This window comes from Lithobates pipiens, unplaced genomic scaffold (assembly GCF_037356315.1).
Source record: "Lithobates pipiens isolate NorthernLeopardFrog02 unplaced genomic scaffold, aLitPip1_a1.2 Scaffold_18, whole genome shotgun sequence".
In the NCBI taxonomy this organism is placed as follows: domain Eukaryota; kingdom Metazoa; phylum Chordata; class Amphibia; order Anura; family Ranidae; genus Lithobates; species Lithobates pipiens.
Window position 1 is genome coordinate 311,459,530 of NW_027507758.1, and position 18,684 is coordinate 311,478,213.

Below are 18,684 nucleotides of genomic sequence, written 5' to 3' on the forward strand. Positions count from 1 at the left end.
CCCAATTTTATTCCATCTTATTCTTCCCGTTGCTTCCGGGGGGGTTGTTTTGAAGTGACTATGGCACATATTTGGTGGTCATGTCAAGGTTTGCAGACTATGGGTTAGAGTTTAAACCCTTCTTCGTAATATGCTTCATACTAATCTTAAAAGGGACCCTTATGAGGCCCTTCTTTTGTAAACCAATTGGAGAACTGCTTCATCCTGTTGGCTTTGCATCTTTTTACTGCCACAAAGTTGACTATTGCAAAGCCTTGGAAAACCCCTGTGCTTAGCTTTGAAGCAGTTAAGAACCGGATGAATGATGATATGGTAATTGAGAGAAACGATGGCTTTTGCTTCGAATACTCATGATAAATGTCTGAGTCTGGCAACCATGGGTAGCATATACCCAACCTTCTAGATTCGATAATAAGCTTCTCTCAATTTAAGTGATAACCTGTTGCACACCCAGTAGGACTCCATCTCCTCTTCTGTTCTTGGCTCATTTCCTCTTCCTTTTCATTCTATTTCCCAGCTTTTTGTCTAGCCCTTCTCCTTCCATGTGTAATTGATTTCGTTGTCCCCTAGGCGTGGCTTTGGTGAGGATGGTTACAGCAATTGAATTTGCTTACTGGTATATCGTACACTCATCTACAAGTTTAAATGTTTTGTGTTCTTCAATACCATGCTTTGGGTGTCCTTTTTTTTTTTTTTTTTTTTCCTTTTTTTTTTTTTTTAGTCCATCGCGTATTACAGTTTGGAACTTCAAGCTTTCTTCACTAAGGACGTATGAACTATAGTTTTATTTTTTAAAGATTTTTTTTATTTCACACATTTGCAGAATACATAAGTTACATCCAACAGAGGTACATCTGAAAACCACATACATTTCACTTAGGCCAGGGCTCGACAAACCCCAGGCGCCAGGTCGCCAATGCGACCAGAAATCGCAACCTGGCACCTAAGCTGCCACCAGCCCACTCACTATTGATGCCCCAGACATGCAGCAGCATTAACATTGACTGCCGTCGTCCTCCCTCCTCCACACTCAGCGGTGCCGCGCTAAGTGTGTGAAACTGACAAGCAAGGGAGAGAGGAGAATCTGTCAGATTTCAGCTTGATTTTCCGGGTGGGCGGACCCGGCCGGGGTGGGCGGGACCCAGCACCTATCAAACACAGCCAATGGGATCTGGGCAGGCCGCTACGTGTATGTGGCCCCGCCCCTTTTAAGCAGCCCAATCGTTGGCTGGAGTTTGATAGCTGCTGAGTCCCGCCCACCCCGACATCAAGCTCAAATCTGACATATCCGCCTGTTGTCAGTTTCACACCCCAGCCGGGTCCCGCCCATTCCAACATTAAGCTCAATTCTGACAGCTCCTGTTGCATTTCAGTAACACAGTGCTCCATGTGAAACCTGCCAGTGCCATCTACCACCGCCAATCAGTGCCACCTGCTAGTGCCAACCAGTGCCACCGCCAATCAATACCTCCTGCAACCACCAACCAGTGCCACCTGCCAGTGCCAATCGGTGCCACCTGCCAGTGCCACCTGCCAATCAGTACCACCCGCCAATCAGTGCCACCTGCCACCGCCAATCAGTGCCACCTGCCACCGCCAATCAGTGCCACCTGCCACCGCCAATCAGTGCCACCTGCCACTGCCAATCAGTGCCAGACAGTTCCATCTGTTGCCAGCCTCTTTCTGGTCAGCCCATAACCCTGATGTAACAGTGTTTCAATGGAGTTATTGACTGGGTGCTCCATTGTGAGTTAGGGATAGGGGGTAAAAATGAGTGGCCTTACCCCGGGAGCTGACAATCCATACCACTCAAAAAAAAAAAAAACTGGCTCCTAACTTTTTTAACTGGCTCCTAAATTCAAAGAAAATGTGTCAACCCCTGACTTAGGCATATTTTCTTAGCAACTTTTGGTTGTCTGCTTGTCACTTCCTGCTTGACAATATACAGGAAAAAAACGTATGGACTATAGTTATCACGTTATACTGATTGTGGAGATTATGTAACATCTTTGATGCATCCCTTTGTTGGGATTTTACTTGAGCTATATGAGCTGTAACCATATCATTGTTTGACTAATTTTTCAAATTTGTTTTTTTTTTTTTTTTTTTATGAATTATTTTGCAAAAATAAGTAGGTTTAAAGTTTACTCTTTCAGGGGGAATGTTCGTTTTGGTCCTGCTCTGGATAACTACTTCCAAATGGTAACTGTGTATGCAAGAAACAGAAGGCAAAGCTTGTGGTACACAAGCCTCCCACTTCTACATCCAGATAGCATTTCTTTCACCAATCTCGGGCATCGGGCTCAAAGCCCAAACCTAAATCCCAGTTTCACAAGAAGCTCTAGACTCCCAAAACTCTCTAAGCCAGGTGACAAGTCCTCCTTGCAATGAAGTGGTGCCTGCACTCGTTTGGGTAGGGAACTTTGCGGGCCTTCATGGTTTGGCGGGGAAAGTTGCAGACAAGTGGGTCGGCAGCATTAGTGGCTTGGAGTTACAAGCTAGAATTTCAGAGCATTCTACCTCCTTTGCTTTATTCTTTAAACTGTTTCTTTGAATTTACAAAAAGGGACTGTTCGGTTTTTAAGCACTCGATTGTCTGCTTCAGGGATTAATTGGTTCCGGTCCAGGAGAGTGAAGAGTTTCAGTTTCTACTTGAACCTCTTCATGGTTCCGAAACCAAACATCAATGTTCAGTCCATCCTAGGTCTCAAAGACTCCACAAGTTCCTCAGAGTACAGTTGTTCCAGATGGAAATTGTGGTCAGTGGTTGCCTCCCTCCCAACGGGAAGATTTTCTGGCATCTTTGCATATCAGGTAGCCCTTATCTGCATATCTGAAACTTCCCACCTCGCCAAATGTTCCTGTAATTTGTGACACTACTTTCAGTTTTAGGTCCTTCAGTTCGACCCGTCCACTGCTCCCAGAGTATTCACCAAGGTGCAAGCCCTGGTCTTGGAGTTCCTACATATTCAGGCGTTGGCTGCGCAACTTGCTCCTGAAAGAGCAAGTCCACTCTACTTCTGGAATCCAAAGTGACTCGAACAGTGCAGACTGAGTCCTGAATCTTCAGTCCCACCCAGCGGATGGAATATCTAGGCCTGATACTCTATCCCTTGCTCTGAGGACTCTGCATGAGGATTCTGGGAAATGTGGTGGCCTCCCTCAAGGCAGCTCTCTTTTTGGCCTGTTTCATTCTAGGCCCCTCCAGCTTAATGTCTTGTCAACATGGGACAGGAGGACACTGCCATCGGACTTTCTGATGCAGTTGCACCTTAAATCGAGACTGTCTCTGGACTTGTAGATATATTCATGAACGCTGAAGATGGAGAAAGACAGTCCTCCCACTTTCCTAGAGGGTCCTGATGAGACACCAACCTGCTGGGTTTGCGTAGGATTATGAACAAACTTTGGACTTGGCCACCACAGGAGAGGTCCCTGCTGCACTGGTCTGTGCAGCTGAAGGGCCTTCCTGTAAGCATTCAGGTAGACAACATCATGATGGTTTTATATATATATATATATATATATCTCATTAGGGAGGCACCAGAAATTGGGCTGATTAGGAGAAGCAAATCTCTCATGTAGTCTTGGTTGGAATATCCTGTTCCCACCCTGCCCGTAGTGCACATTCCAGCTGTGGAAAATTGGCTGGCGTATTTTCCCAGCCATCAGCCACTCAATCCGGGGGAGTGAGCCCTTCACCCAGAGGTGTTTGAGGGACTTCAACCTGATCTCCTATCACAAGGTCCTATATTCCATCCTTGAAGCCAGGTTCTTGAGAGACGGGAATATCTTATTCCCTATTTGCTCAAAGCTAAGAGGGCTACTTAAAGGAACATTTACCACAGTACACTTAGTGTTATTTTGCCTGGTTTGAGGCTCATGGACTTCTTTTCTCGTAAGCATGTTATTTCACATTTTGCCATTTTGTAAAAGGGGTCACATGCATTGTTTCACTGGTTAGGACTCTGTTGACTCCATGGATCTTCAGTTCGGGACTTCTGTGTTGCAGAAGGTCTCCTTTTAAAATCCATCAAAGTGAAGCGTCTTCAAGTAGTGCATTTGGGGAGCCCATGTGTTGTTGCACCACTATATCCTGGTCTTCAACCTATGCCTGAAAAAGGGCCAAGCCAGGGAGTCTTCTATCTGTCTCATTCTTTTGTTTTGTTTTTTAAGAATTCAGTGCCACACCCTCTACTTACTAGGTAGAGTAGAGACTGTTAAATAAGTCTGCTAAATGAAGCCCGGCTCCGAGTTTCCAATGAGTTGTGGCCCTGTGCATTGTATGGCACGTGGAATCCACAGACCACTTGGCTGCACAAAAATCAGGTGCCTGTCCTTTGGCAATATTAGACAATGATGTACCAGCTGGTTACATGTAAAGGGAATATATTTTACTCCTTATAAATCACAAATGGCATGATTATAGTCTGTTCTCTGCAAAATGATGAAATATGGTTAATATTTTATTCTTCTATGTATTGCTAGGTCTTTCCTGCTTCCTGGCATCTGCTGCATCTTTACTTGGATATTCATTGGTCCATTTTAGAAATCCTACAAATTTTAGGAGAAAAGATGCAAGGTATTTTTATTCATATTTGAATTTATTTTAGTTTGGTCTTTTACTACTAACTATTTTTGTTTTTACATGTCAATCAAGTTGGTTATATACTGCATCCTCATATGTGCCTGCTTTTAAACTTTTTTTTTTTTTTTTTTAAGCTCAGCATTTATTCTTGCTGTATGTGGGAACTTAGCCACCCTCTCTTGCTCACTTTCGAGATGGACTTTGGTCTATGGACTGTGTAGTGTGCATAGGACAGTGCATGTGACCACAACTTGCATGCACTACTCAGTCATAAGGAAGGTAGGGGGCAAGGAGAGGTTTGGGAGCTCATGGAGGATGTTATAAGGCAGAAAAACATAGTAGAAAACAATTTTAAAGTGGTTGTAAATACTTTAAAAAAAAAAAAAAAAAAACTGGAAGAAAAAGGCATAATGAGCTAGTATGCATAGCATACTAGCTCATTATGAATTGCTTACCTTAGATCGAAGCCCCCGCAGTGGTCTTCGTTCACCGATCCGGTGGCCAACATCTCTCCTGGGGGTTACTTCCGGGTATCGTGGCACTGTGATGTCACTCCCTCGCATGTGCGTGGGAGCCGCTGGTAACGACGCAGTATAACAGAAGCAATGGTACGTATGTACCGTTGCTTCAGTTTGCTTAAGTGTGCATGTGCCAATGACGCTGACACATGCAAATACAGGGATCTCTCCTAAACCATGCAGGTTTTGGAGATATTCAGTGTAGCTACAGGTAAGCCTAATTATAGGCTTGTCTGAAGTATAAAGTGGTTGTAAAGGGTTTACAACCACTTTAAAGTGATTCTTAACCTCTAAATTACTTTTTCTTTTTATTAAACTAGCAAATATGTTATAGTTACCTGCTTTGTGCAATGTAGGTACAGGGCAGCCCCGATCCTCCTCTTCTAGGGTCAGTCGCTGGCACTCCTGGTCCCCCTCCCTTCATTCATAGTACCACCCCTAGCAAGCCGGTTTCCGAGACTGTTACCACTGCCTGAATCTAAAGACAGTGTGGGGCTTTGCTGTCCTACCCCCACTCCATTTTCATAGGATTTGATTGACAGCTGCAGAAGCCAATGGCTACCGCTGCTATCATTTCGCCCTGTGAGGAGGGAGAGAGTTGTTGCTCTCGTGCACAGCACTGGATCAAGACTGGGCTCAGGTAAGTATTGTGCGGGCTGTGGGGGGGGGGGGGGGGATCCTGGACACAGGTGTTTTTTCTTGATGCAGAAAATGGATTGAGGTTAAAAAACGTTAAGGCTTGGAAACCACTTTAAGTAAAATTCTGGCCTCTCAGTAGTACTTATGTAGATTTATTTTTGGGAAATAAGAATATTGTTTAGGGTTTGTTTTTTAAATGAGTTTTTGTGTCTGGAATTCAGCTTTAATATGTAGAAATAATTTTGTCCAGATTTACCATAAAATATGACAGTCCTTCATTCTCTAAGCTGCATATATGTGAACACCATCTAGAACTGTTTGGGATCTCTTCTCCATCTGGCTGACCACATGGTCTAAATAGAGTTTTCCTTACTTTTATTTATTGGAGTTTATACTGACTCCGTGTCTAGTTTTTGTAAATACACCAAGCGCTGCCTTAAAGGGTTTGTAAACCCTTGACATTTTTCACCTTAATGCAGTCTATGCGTTAAGGTGAAAAACCTTCTTTAATGTAGCAGCCCCCCAGTGCCCCCATTTTTACTTGCCTGAACCTTGTCTTTTCAGCCCCGGGAATGAGCACACCCACACAGGTGTCCCTAGGGAAGTGCTGTCCGGGGGGGGGGGGGGGGCAGGAGTGCCGCTGAGGGACCCCAGAAGAGGAGGATCAGGGCCACTCTGTGCAAAACCCTGGCACAGAGGAGGCACGTATGACATGTTTGTTTAAAAAAAACTTTAGTCCCTTTTAACATGTAATACACTTACCGTATTTATCGTCTTATAACACACACTTTTTCCCCTTAAAATTAGGGGAAAATCGTGGGTGCGTGTTATACGCTAATCCCCTGACGTTTTCAAAGCTTCTCTGCCGCTCTCGGCGGCTTTCGCCTCTTTTTGCCCATTCTCGGCTATTTTCGGCCGCACCCTGCCATTCTCGGCAGCTTTCGAAAAGCAGAAAGCCGCTGAGAGCTACCGAGCACCGCCGAGATACACAGGACATGCTCTCTGTATCTCGGCTGTGCTATTTTTAAATGGCAAAAAGACTGACAAGGCTGCAAATGACTGACAAGGCTGCATTAATGGCCATTTAAATGTAAGGTGTGTCGTGTGTGTTTGTGTTTTATTTATTTATTTATTTTCCTTAAACTTCCCTCCTAAAAGTTTTTTTTTTTTTTTTTTTTTTTTTTTTTTTTATTCCATCCTAAAATTGAGCTGCGGGTTATACGCAGATAAATAGGTAGTTATACTCCCTTACAACCCTTCCAGACAATTAATAGGATATACAACAATGCTGGTGTACATATAAGATATAATGCTTGTGTGGTGTGTTTTTTTGTTTTCGTGGGAGGCAGCGGGCGGCAAAGTAATGGTTGCCTTAAACTAGCCAGTGCACCAGTCGTCTTTTCTCTTCTCTTCCTTTGCTTTCATTACTTGTGTATCTAATATAGATGTTTTGCTTTTTTAGGTCATATTGTGTATGCTCATCAGTTTATAAATCTTTTTGGCAAAAACTTAACAAATGTGAGCTTGTTTGAGGAGCATTGTGAAAACCTAATTTGTGGTCTCATTGCCCTTGCAGCAGCCAAGTTTTCTAAGGTACTATATTTTATAATCTATTGTGACTTACTGTACTATTTGTTATAAAGTAGGGAGGTTGAAAAGAGACAGCTCTATCCATTCCAACAGTGTGTGTGTGTTTGAGCCTCCTGCGAAGCACCTTTATTGTGTTTATTAAAATTTATCATAGTGAAGGTTAAAACAATTCCTTACGCCTGAACACAATTTTGAAACTTTGACGTATGTTAGTAAGACTGTACATAGCATCGCAACTACTTTGTGTATCCGCCTTGACTTTAAGATAAATTGAGCTTTCATTTGGTGGTGATTTGATTTTATTTATTTTTTTTCAAATGTACACTAGCCAAAACGTTTACTTTTTTTTTGTTTGTTTTAATATTTGACTGTATGTTTCTCCCTTCAAACATAACCTACTACCAAAGAACAACCCATAATAAATTCTATTCTTGACGATCGCAAGAATACCATATATGTGTAAATCATTTGTTTGTACTCTTAGTAGGGCCCAGAAACAATGGTGCACATTTTGGCTTTTTTTTTTCTACCCTACTTAACCACTTTCAGACCGGACCAATTTGCTGGTCAAAGACCAGACCACTTTTTGCGATTCGGCACTGCGTCGCTTTAACTGACAATTGCGCGGTCGTGCGACGTGGCTCCCAAACAAAATTGACGTCCTTTTTTTCCCACAAATAGAGCTTTCTTTTGGTGGTATTTGATCACCCCTGCGTTTTTTATTTTTTGTGCTATAAACAAAAATAGAGCGACAATTTTGAAAAAAACGCATTTTTTACTTTTTGTTATAATAAATATCCCCCAAAAATATATAAAAAAACATTTTTTTCCCTCAGTTTAGGTCGATACGTATTCTTCTACATATTTTTGGTAAAAAAAACGCAATAAGCGATTATTGATTGGTTTGCGCAAAAGTTATAGCGTTTACAAAATAGGGATAGTTTTATAGCATTTTTATTAATAATTTTTTTTTTTTTTTTTTTTACTGGTAATGGCGGCGATCAGCGATTTTTATTGTGACTGCGACATTGTGGGGGACCCATCGGACATTTTTGACACATTTTTGGGACCATTGTCATTTATACAGTAATCGCTGCTATATAAATGCAGTGATTCCTGTGTAAATGACACTGGCAGTGAAGGGGTTAACCAGTGGGTGGCAGTGTAGGGGTTAAGTGTTCCTAGGGGTGTGTTACTAACTGTGGGGGGGTTGGGCTTTCATTTAGTGAACACTGATCTCTGCTCCAATCACATGGAGCAGAGATCAGCGTCACTAGTTGCTAGGCAGAATGGAGAAATGCTGTTTACAACGGCATTTCTTCATTTGGCCGCTCCGTCAGACGATCGCGGGTATGCCCGCGGCGATCGAGTCCGCGGGTCCCGCGACCAGGCTCACGGGGGTCCCGACCAGCGCGGGAGCGCGCTCCCGATGGCAGGGTGGCAAATTTAAAGGGACGTACATGTACGCCCATTTGCCTGCCCGTGCCATTCTGTCGACGTACATCGGCGTGCGCTGGTCGGCAAGTGGTTAAAATACACCGATACTTATTTATCCACCTCGATACTGGACACTTTTACCCACTTCCTGCCCAGGCCACTCACTTTGATGATTACTTTGTTCTGGAACACTATGCAAATTCAGTTTTTTAGAGATGGCGGAATAGTAGGAGGCTAGCGTAAGGATTATCCACGTACATGTGGTACCCCTTCTGGAATAGTGGTGGCACAAAGCTCCACAAAATATTTCCACTCACCCCCATATAGGTAGGCTATCCAAAGGGTTCTATCAGACTGTCCAGTCCATTATAAGGTTGGAAATTGTACATTTATCCTGTGGCAAAGCTTGTATAACTTCACCCCAGCCTTCTGGTGACATGGACAAAGGGACTCATTGACACAAATATTTTTGTCAGGAGTAAACATTTCTGAAAACTTACTGAAAAAAAATTGAGTGGCTGAATTTTGAACAGCTTGTCATAAGCCGGATGATTTTGAGAAGGGCACATGGAATTATCATTGTATCATCAGTGTAGAAACCCCATGATCATGTCATAGCATGTTATGGGCATATTAGAAGAAAAGACTGGCATGTGATATATGGGGTGGGTGGACCAGTATGTGTGGCCTTTTATTTATTTTTATTTTTTTTGTCCCATATTCAGTGTAAGTCAAAGAAGAACTTTAGATTTTTACATAGTGACAGGTATCTGATTGGTGGCAATGAATTGGCTGGCATAAAATTTGAAGTGGTCCACAATTTAAATTTTAACAAATCCATCCGTTAAGAAAAAAAAAATGAATTGGCGTTACATTTTTCGTTACTATGTGAGGGCCTGGCTGCACTGCAAAAGAGGGGATTGTAGGTTCTGCTGAATTTGTGGGCAGCCATACAGGATTTAGTGCTAGTGGTTGCTGCTTCTCCTCAGATTGCCTAATTTTCTTTGCTGGGAATCCGTCCTCCTCAGAATCTGTTACTAACCCATTGCCCTCAACTGGCTGATATTCAGAATCTCAGTCTGACAGTAAGAGTTCCCCGCTAAGCTCATCGGTCAAGCTCTGTATCTGGAATGCCCCCTCGCTGGTGTATTTTTTTTTAGATATGACGTTCAGATGTTGATGCTGTACTGCTTATATGACACTTTTGATGCTGCACTCCTGACACTGTGACAGATGTTGATGGTGCCCTGGTGACATCGTGACAGATGTTGATGGTGACATCTGACAGATGTTGATGGTGTTCTTGGTACATTGTGACAGATGTAGTTGGTGCGCTAGGCACAGATGGCTGCACTGTGTTTGATCTGTGTAAAAATCCACTGTAAAATCACTGGTAACTCACAGACCAGACTGGTAGGCACTGGTAATCATTCACCTCACTCACGCTCTGTGTGAGCAGAAGTAGAGCCAATCAATTAACGCGTTCTGTTTGGTTTACATTTCATAATGGCTGTGATTGGACACAGCTGTCATGTGATCAGAAGAGCCAATCAGATCCCTTTACTCAATTGGTGCATTGTGTTTTAATGGGCACAGGGTCATAAAACGTAATGTCTGCACTCAAGTCCATCTGGTGTTTTCTGCAATGGGTGCTGGCTGGGCAGGAGTCTGTCTAACTCCACATATAATGTGAATATGCATAGAGAGAGCGAGATCCTAAACACCGCACACTTATTAAAGCCATTGGTGAATGGGTGAAAGCACCCTCAACCAAATGCTGGCTTCCTCCAAAGCCACGCTCCATGACTAAGCCCCATGGGCAGGGTGAAATGCGTTCTGGGGTGTGGCTTTGGTTGAAGCTGGCTATTGACTGAGACTGCTTTCACCACTTTGCTAGGTGTGCTGTGTTTGGGGATCTTTCTCCATGCGTATTCACAATGGGCATAGGTATCAAAAGATTGAACACCTGTATGACCCACGTCCTCCCAAATCGGCGCTTGTCCCGCCTAGCCATTTATATACACTGTCTGAATGGTTAAAAAGTGCTGATTATTAATTTTAAATCCTGCCTAAAATATAGTAACTCTGACTTACATTGACTGTAACTCTAACCCTGATTAACCTAGCTCATACCTTACAGCAGAAGACCCACTTCAGTAAGGGTATGTGTCTAGTCAGAGACAAGGGTTAAGGGAAGATATCGGATTCTTTGGGTTTTTTTATTTTATATATGATACCATTATCCAGGGAAGGGAGTTGCATTTTTACTGCTTAACTATTTTGCAATTTTTCAAGTTTAAACCTCCTTTCCTCCAGCTTAAAATCCTGGCCTTAGGTATGTGTCGGGGACCTTAGGTTAAACAGCATTTTGGGAGCACTGTTACTGTTGTTAAAATATTGTCTTAAGTATGTGAGCCTTTTTTTTTTTTTTTTTCACTTTTTTTTTTTTTTTATCCAGGTACGCCCATCTGAAGCCTTTGTTAGTCAATTTTATCCTTGTATATGCATTAAAGAGATGTGGGTTTTAGTTATCCAGCTTGTTGACCATAGGAGCAACGCCTCTTCATTAGAGGTAAGTGTTTACAATTTTCCAGTGCATTTTGTTTATTCAAAGAGCACCAAAAAGAAAAAAAGTATTTGTACATTGAAATCATATCTCTTCTCAAGCGTCTCATCTCCAGAGAGAATGAGTTCAGTGCTCGCAGTCTTTACTCGTAGCTGAGGTCCTCCGGTCCCTTTTATTAGCTTTGTTGCCCCTCTCTGGACCATCTCCACTTCCAGCGCATTCCTCCTGAGGACTGGTGCCCAGAACTGGATGGCATACTCCAGGTGCGGCCAGACCAAAGTCTTGTAGAGTGCAAATCATTATATCCCCTTTTTAATGCATGCCAATATTCTGTTGGCCTTGCTTGCAGCAGCTTGACCTGTCATCTACTAGGACCCCAGGTCCTTTTCCATGCTGGATTCCCCCAGAAGTTCTCCCGCTAGTGAGTATTGAAGTAGCGAGTAATGACGTGTCATTTTTCCTCTCACATCATTATTTTGCTTTAAATTTTGTATAGCAAAAGTGTACCTGTGGATTTGGATGAACACTAAACTCCTTTTAAACATTTCCTAGTGCTATGATTTTATAATGGTGTACAGAGCTTAGCTGTTCTTGGCTCATTATTTTCTGTGACATTGGCAACAGCCGCTGTGGAAGATGTATCTGTCTTTACTTACCTGGTACAGGGGAACTATACGGGCAGAGTCTGGCAAGTCTCTTGTAAGCAGGGTGGATTTGATTTAAATCCTAGTTCTTTTTTTAAAGAGCAACTGTCATCCCTGTTCTGCAGCGGCTCCTCTGACCCGCTGGTGATGCTGCAGTGACACAACATGGTGAGGGATGTGGCGACAGCAGGTGAGTGGATGCCTGCTAACAGGCACTTGCAGGCACTGCCATGATGAATCTGAAATGACAGGGGCTCTTTAAATGTAAGGACTCATTCTTGCTGGTAGTTGGGGAAACCTTCATTTTGTTTGCAAATATTAAAGATTCTATTTAGAAGAATAAGCTGTCAGGTTAGTAAAACAGTGATATCAGAACCAATCATACAGTTTGTAATGTACAGTGGGATAAAGGCATATTCCTGAACTTTGTTTTATCTCATGGTTACTGTGAAATTGTGTGACTGCATCGATGCAGTGCATATTATCTCAGCTTACAGAGCTTGGATTCATTGAACGAGTTTACCAAAAATGTAAAAATTGCAGAATATACATCTACATATCTAAACTCCATTTTATGCTGAATAAACTATTAATGTATCTTAAATAGAAAACTATTTTTAGATAGATTTTTACTCCAAAAGCATTTAATTAAAATGTAAAAATGTAAAAAATCTAAAACATTGGATTTTAGATGAAAAAAATCTGTTAAAAAAAAAAATCATTGATTTTTATGCACCCTGCTTGTAAGCAATAAAAACATTGTGGAAAGGAAGTTTTATTGAGTACACATTTTTAAAGTAATTTTTGTGTTTCAGAACTTCTGGAGTTTACTCAGCATTTTGTTGCGAAAGCTTCTTCATGCTCCTGGAGGAGGTAGTGAAGCACATTACATCTGCAATGTAGTAAAATGTAAAGATACCTTGGGCCTCTGTTGGTGGATTATTGCACACCTTTCACCACTGTATCAGCTTGATCGGAATGGGAATCCAGAAGAGCGTGTAAGTATATTTACTATGAGCACTATAATATTGCCACAGGGCCAGTTTTCAGTTTTGCACATCAAAGCAGTATAAAGACATGCAGCATAAGTTTTATTTATTTTTTATGCCTTTTTACTTATAAGTAGGTACACCTCTCCATGTTACATTCTGCTTATTTACAAGGTACCTCTCTGTGTTACATACATTTTAAAGTGAAAAAGCAGTTTTTTTGATCATACAGTAAAGGACATAAGCAGATTTAAGGATGACTTGGTGATAAGTAGATACTTTCAGATGATTGGACACTGGTGAAAAGAGCTGTGAGGTCCTCCATATAAACCCTCCTGCTCCCAGTAAACCTCTCCTGTCTACTGAGTGGGATATTGTTTAGTATACTTTGATTTCTACAATCAACTTTTTTTTTTTCCCTGTTTTCTGGTCACACATCCTGTGCCGCGTCCGGAATTAGCGGCTCTTGGTGACAGCTTCGAAAATGATACCTGCACCCAGCCTCTAAAGTCACTGGATCCTGCATTCGGCACCCACCTTGTCATGTAGTGCAGCACGTTGGGTTAACCACAGGGTGCTATACTGGTCCAGGGCAGAGGCAGCCTGCACCAGTGTGACCCAGTCCCTGAAGCTCCCTTGCTGAAAGTTAAATCCCATTTTTTTTTCCACCCTGTTGTATACAGCTACTGGTGTGTAATGCATATGTACCCTCTTATCTGACTGTGTTTCCCTCCCTCCCTTGGTAGTATGCTTGTATCTAGGAGTTGTTCATCTTTATCCCCATGCCATCCCCTTGGTCTTCTTTCCTCCGGCTCCATTTTCTGACCACTATGGTGGCTAAGGGGTTAGCCATGGCTTGCCCCAGGCACTGAGCATGAACTGGTCAGAGTGGCGGCCACATTGCTTCTTTTTACAATCTGTGTTCCTGCTGGCTCTGCAATACTCCAATTGCTGTACATGACAGTGTAATGCTGGTGCCTGAGAGCAGCTGATATTGGGATACATTAACCCCTTTCTTGCCTCAGGTCACTGTACGTACTCTTACAAGGGCCCCCCTCACAGAGACATGGCGAAACACAAGAAGAGAAGGCCAGGGATGAAGAGAGAACAAATTCCCTGGCACCCTAGCCACCAATAGGTGATCTCCTGGCTCTTTAGCCCCTGATACTTTACTCAGTTACCTCCCCTCCCCCCTGATTCTCTCCCCTTTTGTGACCTATCCATAGCCCCCTCGGGTATGCTACACTCCCCATGTTTAACCACTTCCCGCCCAACAACATCATATGATGTTGCAGACTTTGAGTGGGGATTTCTAAAATGAAGCCTGCAGCTACAGGCATTATCCGGGTATCTTTTTCTGCCGACGATTCCCTGCACCGTAAAAACAATCATAGTGGCTGTTCAGCCCTTTGTTTTTACAGGGGGAGGGGGGGTGTCCCCTCCTTCCGCTCTCTGGTGTGTCTACCTGCTCGCCCGTGCGATTGGCAAGCCGGAGAATGAATCGGCTGGCAATTTACCATAGAGCTGATCGAGGACCATATGGTCCCCGGTCAGCTCTATGACCTTCGGAGGCCGGGCACGATGTTATGTCACAGCCGACCTCGGAGTGTGTGTGTTTTTTTTTCTTTTTTTTTTTTTCTTTAGGCTTTCCAGCCTAGAGGCGAGATCTGGGAACTTATAGACCCCAGATCTCGCTGTAAAGAGTACCTGTCTTGCCCTATTCCTAGTGATGTTTACATTCTTTGTAATAGGAATAAAAGTGATCAAAAAAAAAATGTAAAGGAAAGTGTCAAAATATAAAAATAAAAGTAAGATGAACCAATTTTTTAATTGTCCCGCTCCCTCGTGCTTGCTCATAGAAGTGAACGCATACGTATGTCGTGCCTGCATATGTAAACGGAGTTCAAACCACACGTGAGGTATCGCCGCGAATGTTGGAGCAATAATTCCAGCCCAAGACCTCCTCTGTAACTCTAAACAGGTAGCCTGTAAAAAAATTGAAAACGTTGCCTATGGAGATTTTTAAGTACCAAAGTTTGGCGCCATTCCACAAGTGTCCGCAATTTTAAAGCACGACATGTTGGGTATCTATCTACTCGGCATAACATTTCACATTTATGCAAAAAAAACTTTAGTATGTTTATTTTTAATTAAACGCGTTTGAAAAATTGCTGCCCAATTATCGTGCAGCATAAAATGTTGCAATGACCACCATTTTTATTCCTGCTAAAAAAAACAAAAAAAACAAATCTAATGTTTGGGTGTTCCGAGAAATTTTCTATCAAATAAAATTGATTTTTACATGTAGGAGAGATGCGTCAGAACTGGTTGGGCATATATTGTAATTTTTTTTTTCATGCAGTCTGTGGGCTGAACGAAAAAAAGATATTGATCGGTGGGTATGCCCACTATTAGAATACCTCCTTTCATCCACCCACTTCTAATGGTGGGCATACATGCACCATTTATATATGGCGAAGCATGGGGGTATCCTCCCGCAAAAGTTAGGAGCAAATCGCTCCTCCACCCCTGCTGCCCCCATGCTTCGGCATATATGCTCTTTTTTTAACTGTGGTGGTGAAATCGCCTCCGACAGTGCTGGAGTCACGGCTTTATGTATCGTGGGAGTAAACGATGTTGCTTTCAAGATAAATAAATATGAGCTGCAGCTGAATGGCGTACCTGCTAAGCAAATGATGGTTAACAATAAAACAAAGTAACATTACAGTATTAACAGTAGGACTTGCCTGCAAAGCAAATACAAAAAAAAATAGCAAAAAAATAAAACATTTAACGCAAACTGTGCCTAAAATATATATATGCCGAAGCATGGGGGCATCCTCCCGCAAAAGGTAGGAGCAAATCTCTCCTCCACCCCTGCTGCCCCCATGCTTCGGCATAATATGCTTTTTTTTTTTTAATAACTCTGCTGGTGAAATCACCTCCAACAGCGCTGGAGTCATGGCTTTAGGTATCGTGGGAGCAAACGCTGTTGCTCTCAAGATAAATAAATCCATGCTACAGCTGAATAGCGTACCTGTTGTAACGGTTCCAGCAGTTTGGGTCTCTCAAAATGCGATGGAATCTTGGGAGACCCTGTAAACGTGTGCCTAGTCTGTGCAATGCTGTACCCTATGCTAATACTCAACTAGTTCATGGTAGCGTTCAAAACATTCACCAATGCAAAGACCAGGATTGTCAGGACAGAGGGGACAATAATGATGGGTGTCACGCCTATATCCGCGCTTTCTGCAGACACGACATTTTCTTTGGGGGGCTCGTTGGGTAGGGGTACGCGGGAGGACATAAGGATGATGCCTCTCATGCAGCCGGCTTGCTGCATTTGGTTGGGGAAGGTGAGGTGGGGCACCGTCTGGATACAGAAGGGCTCTGACTATATCCTCCTGGAGTTTAAGGAAGTATCCAGTCCATCCTGAAGCTTTGTGTAGCACATAAGCATTCAGCATAGCCAATTGGAATAAATAAACAGACACTTTTTTTCGTACCAGCGTCTGGCCTTACGGGCAACGAGGTACGGCGCCAACAACTGGTCATTGAGGTCCACCCCTCCCATCTTAAGGTTATATTTGTGGACACAGAGGGGTTTCTCCACAACACCAGTCGCCGTATGAATTTGGACTGTCGTGTCTGCATGAAGGGAGGTAAGAACGAAAACATTCTCATTATCCCTCTACTTCATAGCGAGCAAATTATTGCACCGCAAGCAGGCTCTCCCCCCGGCCTAAGACGAGAATCTACAAGCCGCAGGGGAAAGCCCCGGCGATTAGGTCGCACGGTGTCACATGCTCCAATCTGCTGATCAAACAAATGACTAAACAGTGGCACGCTCGTGTAATAATTGTCCACATATAAATGGTAGCCCTTTCCGAATAAGGGGGACACCAAGTCCCACACTATCTTGCCAGCGCTTCCTATGTAGTCGTGGCAGTTCTCCGGCTCTACGTGACTATCTTTACCCTCATAAACCATAAAACTACGTGTATAGCCTGTGGCCCTGTCGCAGAGCTTATACACCTTGACCCCGTATCTGGAACGCTTGTTAGGAATGTACTGTTTGAATGACAAGCGGCCAGAAAACGTAATCGGGGACTCATCAACACAGACAACTTGATGGGCAGTAAACAAGTCTGCAAAATGTTGAAGTTGTTTATGAGGGGCCGAATTTTGTAAAGCCGATCGTATGCAGGGTCTCCATGAGGATGACAGAGTTCATTGTCGTTGAAGTGCAGTAACCGCAAAATCAGCTCATATCGTGCCCTGGACATGGAAGCAGAGAACATGTGCATATGGTGAATTGGGTCAGTGGACCAATATGACCGCAACTCACTCTTTTTGGTTATGCCCATGTTGAGGGAAAGGCCCAGAAAGATCTTAAATTCGGAAACCGTAATTGGTTTCCATTGTCTGGCAAGGGCAGACCGGGGAATAGTGTGTTGACCAGCGTACAAATTGCTTTGGTCCACAATGGATCTATAGAGATCTTCGGTGAAAGAGAGTGAGTAAAAATCAAGTGGCGTAAAATCAACTGTTTCCACGTTCATGCCGGGTTGGCCAGTGAATGGGGGAAGTACGGGTTCTGCAGAAGTGGTGGGCACCCAATCAGGATTGGCAAATTCTGCAGGAAGGGCACTATGGGCATGACGGGCCTGTCTTTGTCTTCTTCTTGGTGGCAGTGGGGCACTAATTGAGCTTGCCACCTCGCCAGTTTGAACTGCACTTATGGGACTCGTTACGTCACCACGTGCTGCTGCAGTGCTGGATGTACGTCCAGGGTGTACTAGGCCACTGGTGCTTGCCAGTTCACCAGAAGGAATAGCGGCACTAGTACTTCTCTGCTCCATACGAGGGACCTGCGGTTCCTGCGGTTCCTGCACCTAGACAACAGAAGTAGTTCCGGATCTGGTACGCCTGCCCTTAACAGGGACCACATCTCCATCGTCAGAGCTATCTATCATGGAGCCGCTGTCCTCTACAGGATCATATTCTAAGCCTGAATCTGACAGATGAGTGACTTCCTGTTCACTATCTGTCATGCTCAGGAACATGTAGGCCTCTTCACTAGTGTACCTTTGCTTTGCCATTTTGGGCTCTAAAATGTAGTGGTACACTAGTGAGACCCACAGGTAAAAAAGCACCTAGGCTGTCAGCGACTGTATCAAAATGCTACAAAAAAAACTGTTAGCGATCGCAGGGATCAGGCCTGACTCTGCGAACACTGCAGTTATGTGTGTTGTGTTTTGTAAGTGACAGTGATTGATCCATACTGCACTTGGGTGGGCTGGGCTTGGCGGAGGGGCTAAACGCAGGTGCTAGCAGGCATCTGGGCTGATCCCGCTAACAATGCGTTTTTGGGAAACCTAAACTGCTGGGGACGCTAGTATAGATCTGATCAGATATTGATCTGTTCAGATACTATACTACTAAGGGAGGGGTGTATGCTTTGCGTTTGGGTGTTAGCGGTACTGGCACTAACCTGACGCTGCCTGGGGCGACGCAGGCCCTATCTGACCCTAAAACCTAATTTATATCGCCTGCCGGGTGATCAGGGGGTTAAAGCTTTATTAGGTAATAAATGGCGGGTGCCCTGAAACTATAAAAAATAACGAACTAACCAGCGTCACCCGTAACAGTTATATGGTGATCACTGGTGAAAGGGTTAACTAGGGGGCAATCAGGGGGTTAAAATCTTTAT

General features: G+C 43.5%; 1 protein-coding gene across 2 annotated transcripts in view; it reads left to right on the forward strand.

The window, feature by feature from the left end:
• Positions 1 to 18,684, forward strand: part of MMS22L (MMS22 like, DNA repair protein) — a 144,425-nt gene that overhangs the window by 26,499 nt on the left and 99,242 nt on the right. For both annotated transcript variants that reach the window (XM_077487210.1, XM_077487211.1), the window contains exons 6-9: positions 4,489 to 4,582; positions 7,208 to 7,338; positions 11,231 to 11,344; positions 12,798 to 12,980. In XM_077487210.1, coding sequence (XP_077343336.1) covers positions 4,489 to 4,582; positions 7,208 to 7,338; positions 11,231 to 11,344; positions 12,798 to 12,980 — 522 coding nt within the window. The remainder of the gene's footprint in view (positions 1 to 4,488; positions 4,583 to 7,207; positions 7,339 to 11,230; positions 11,345 to 12,797; positions 12,981 to 18,684) is intronic.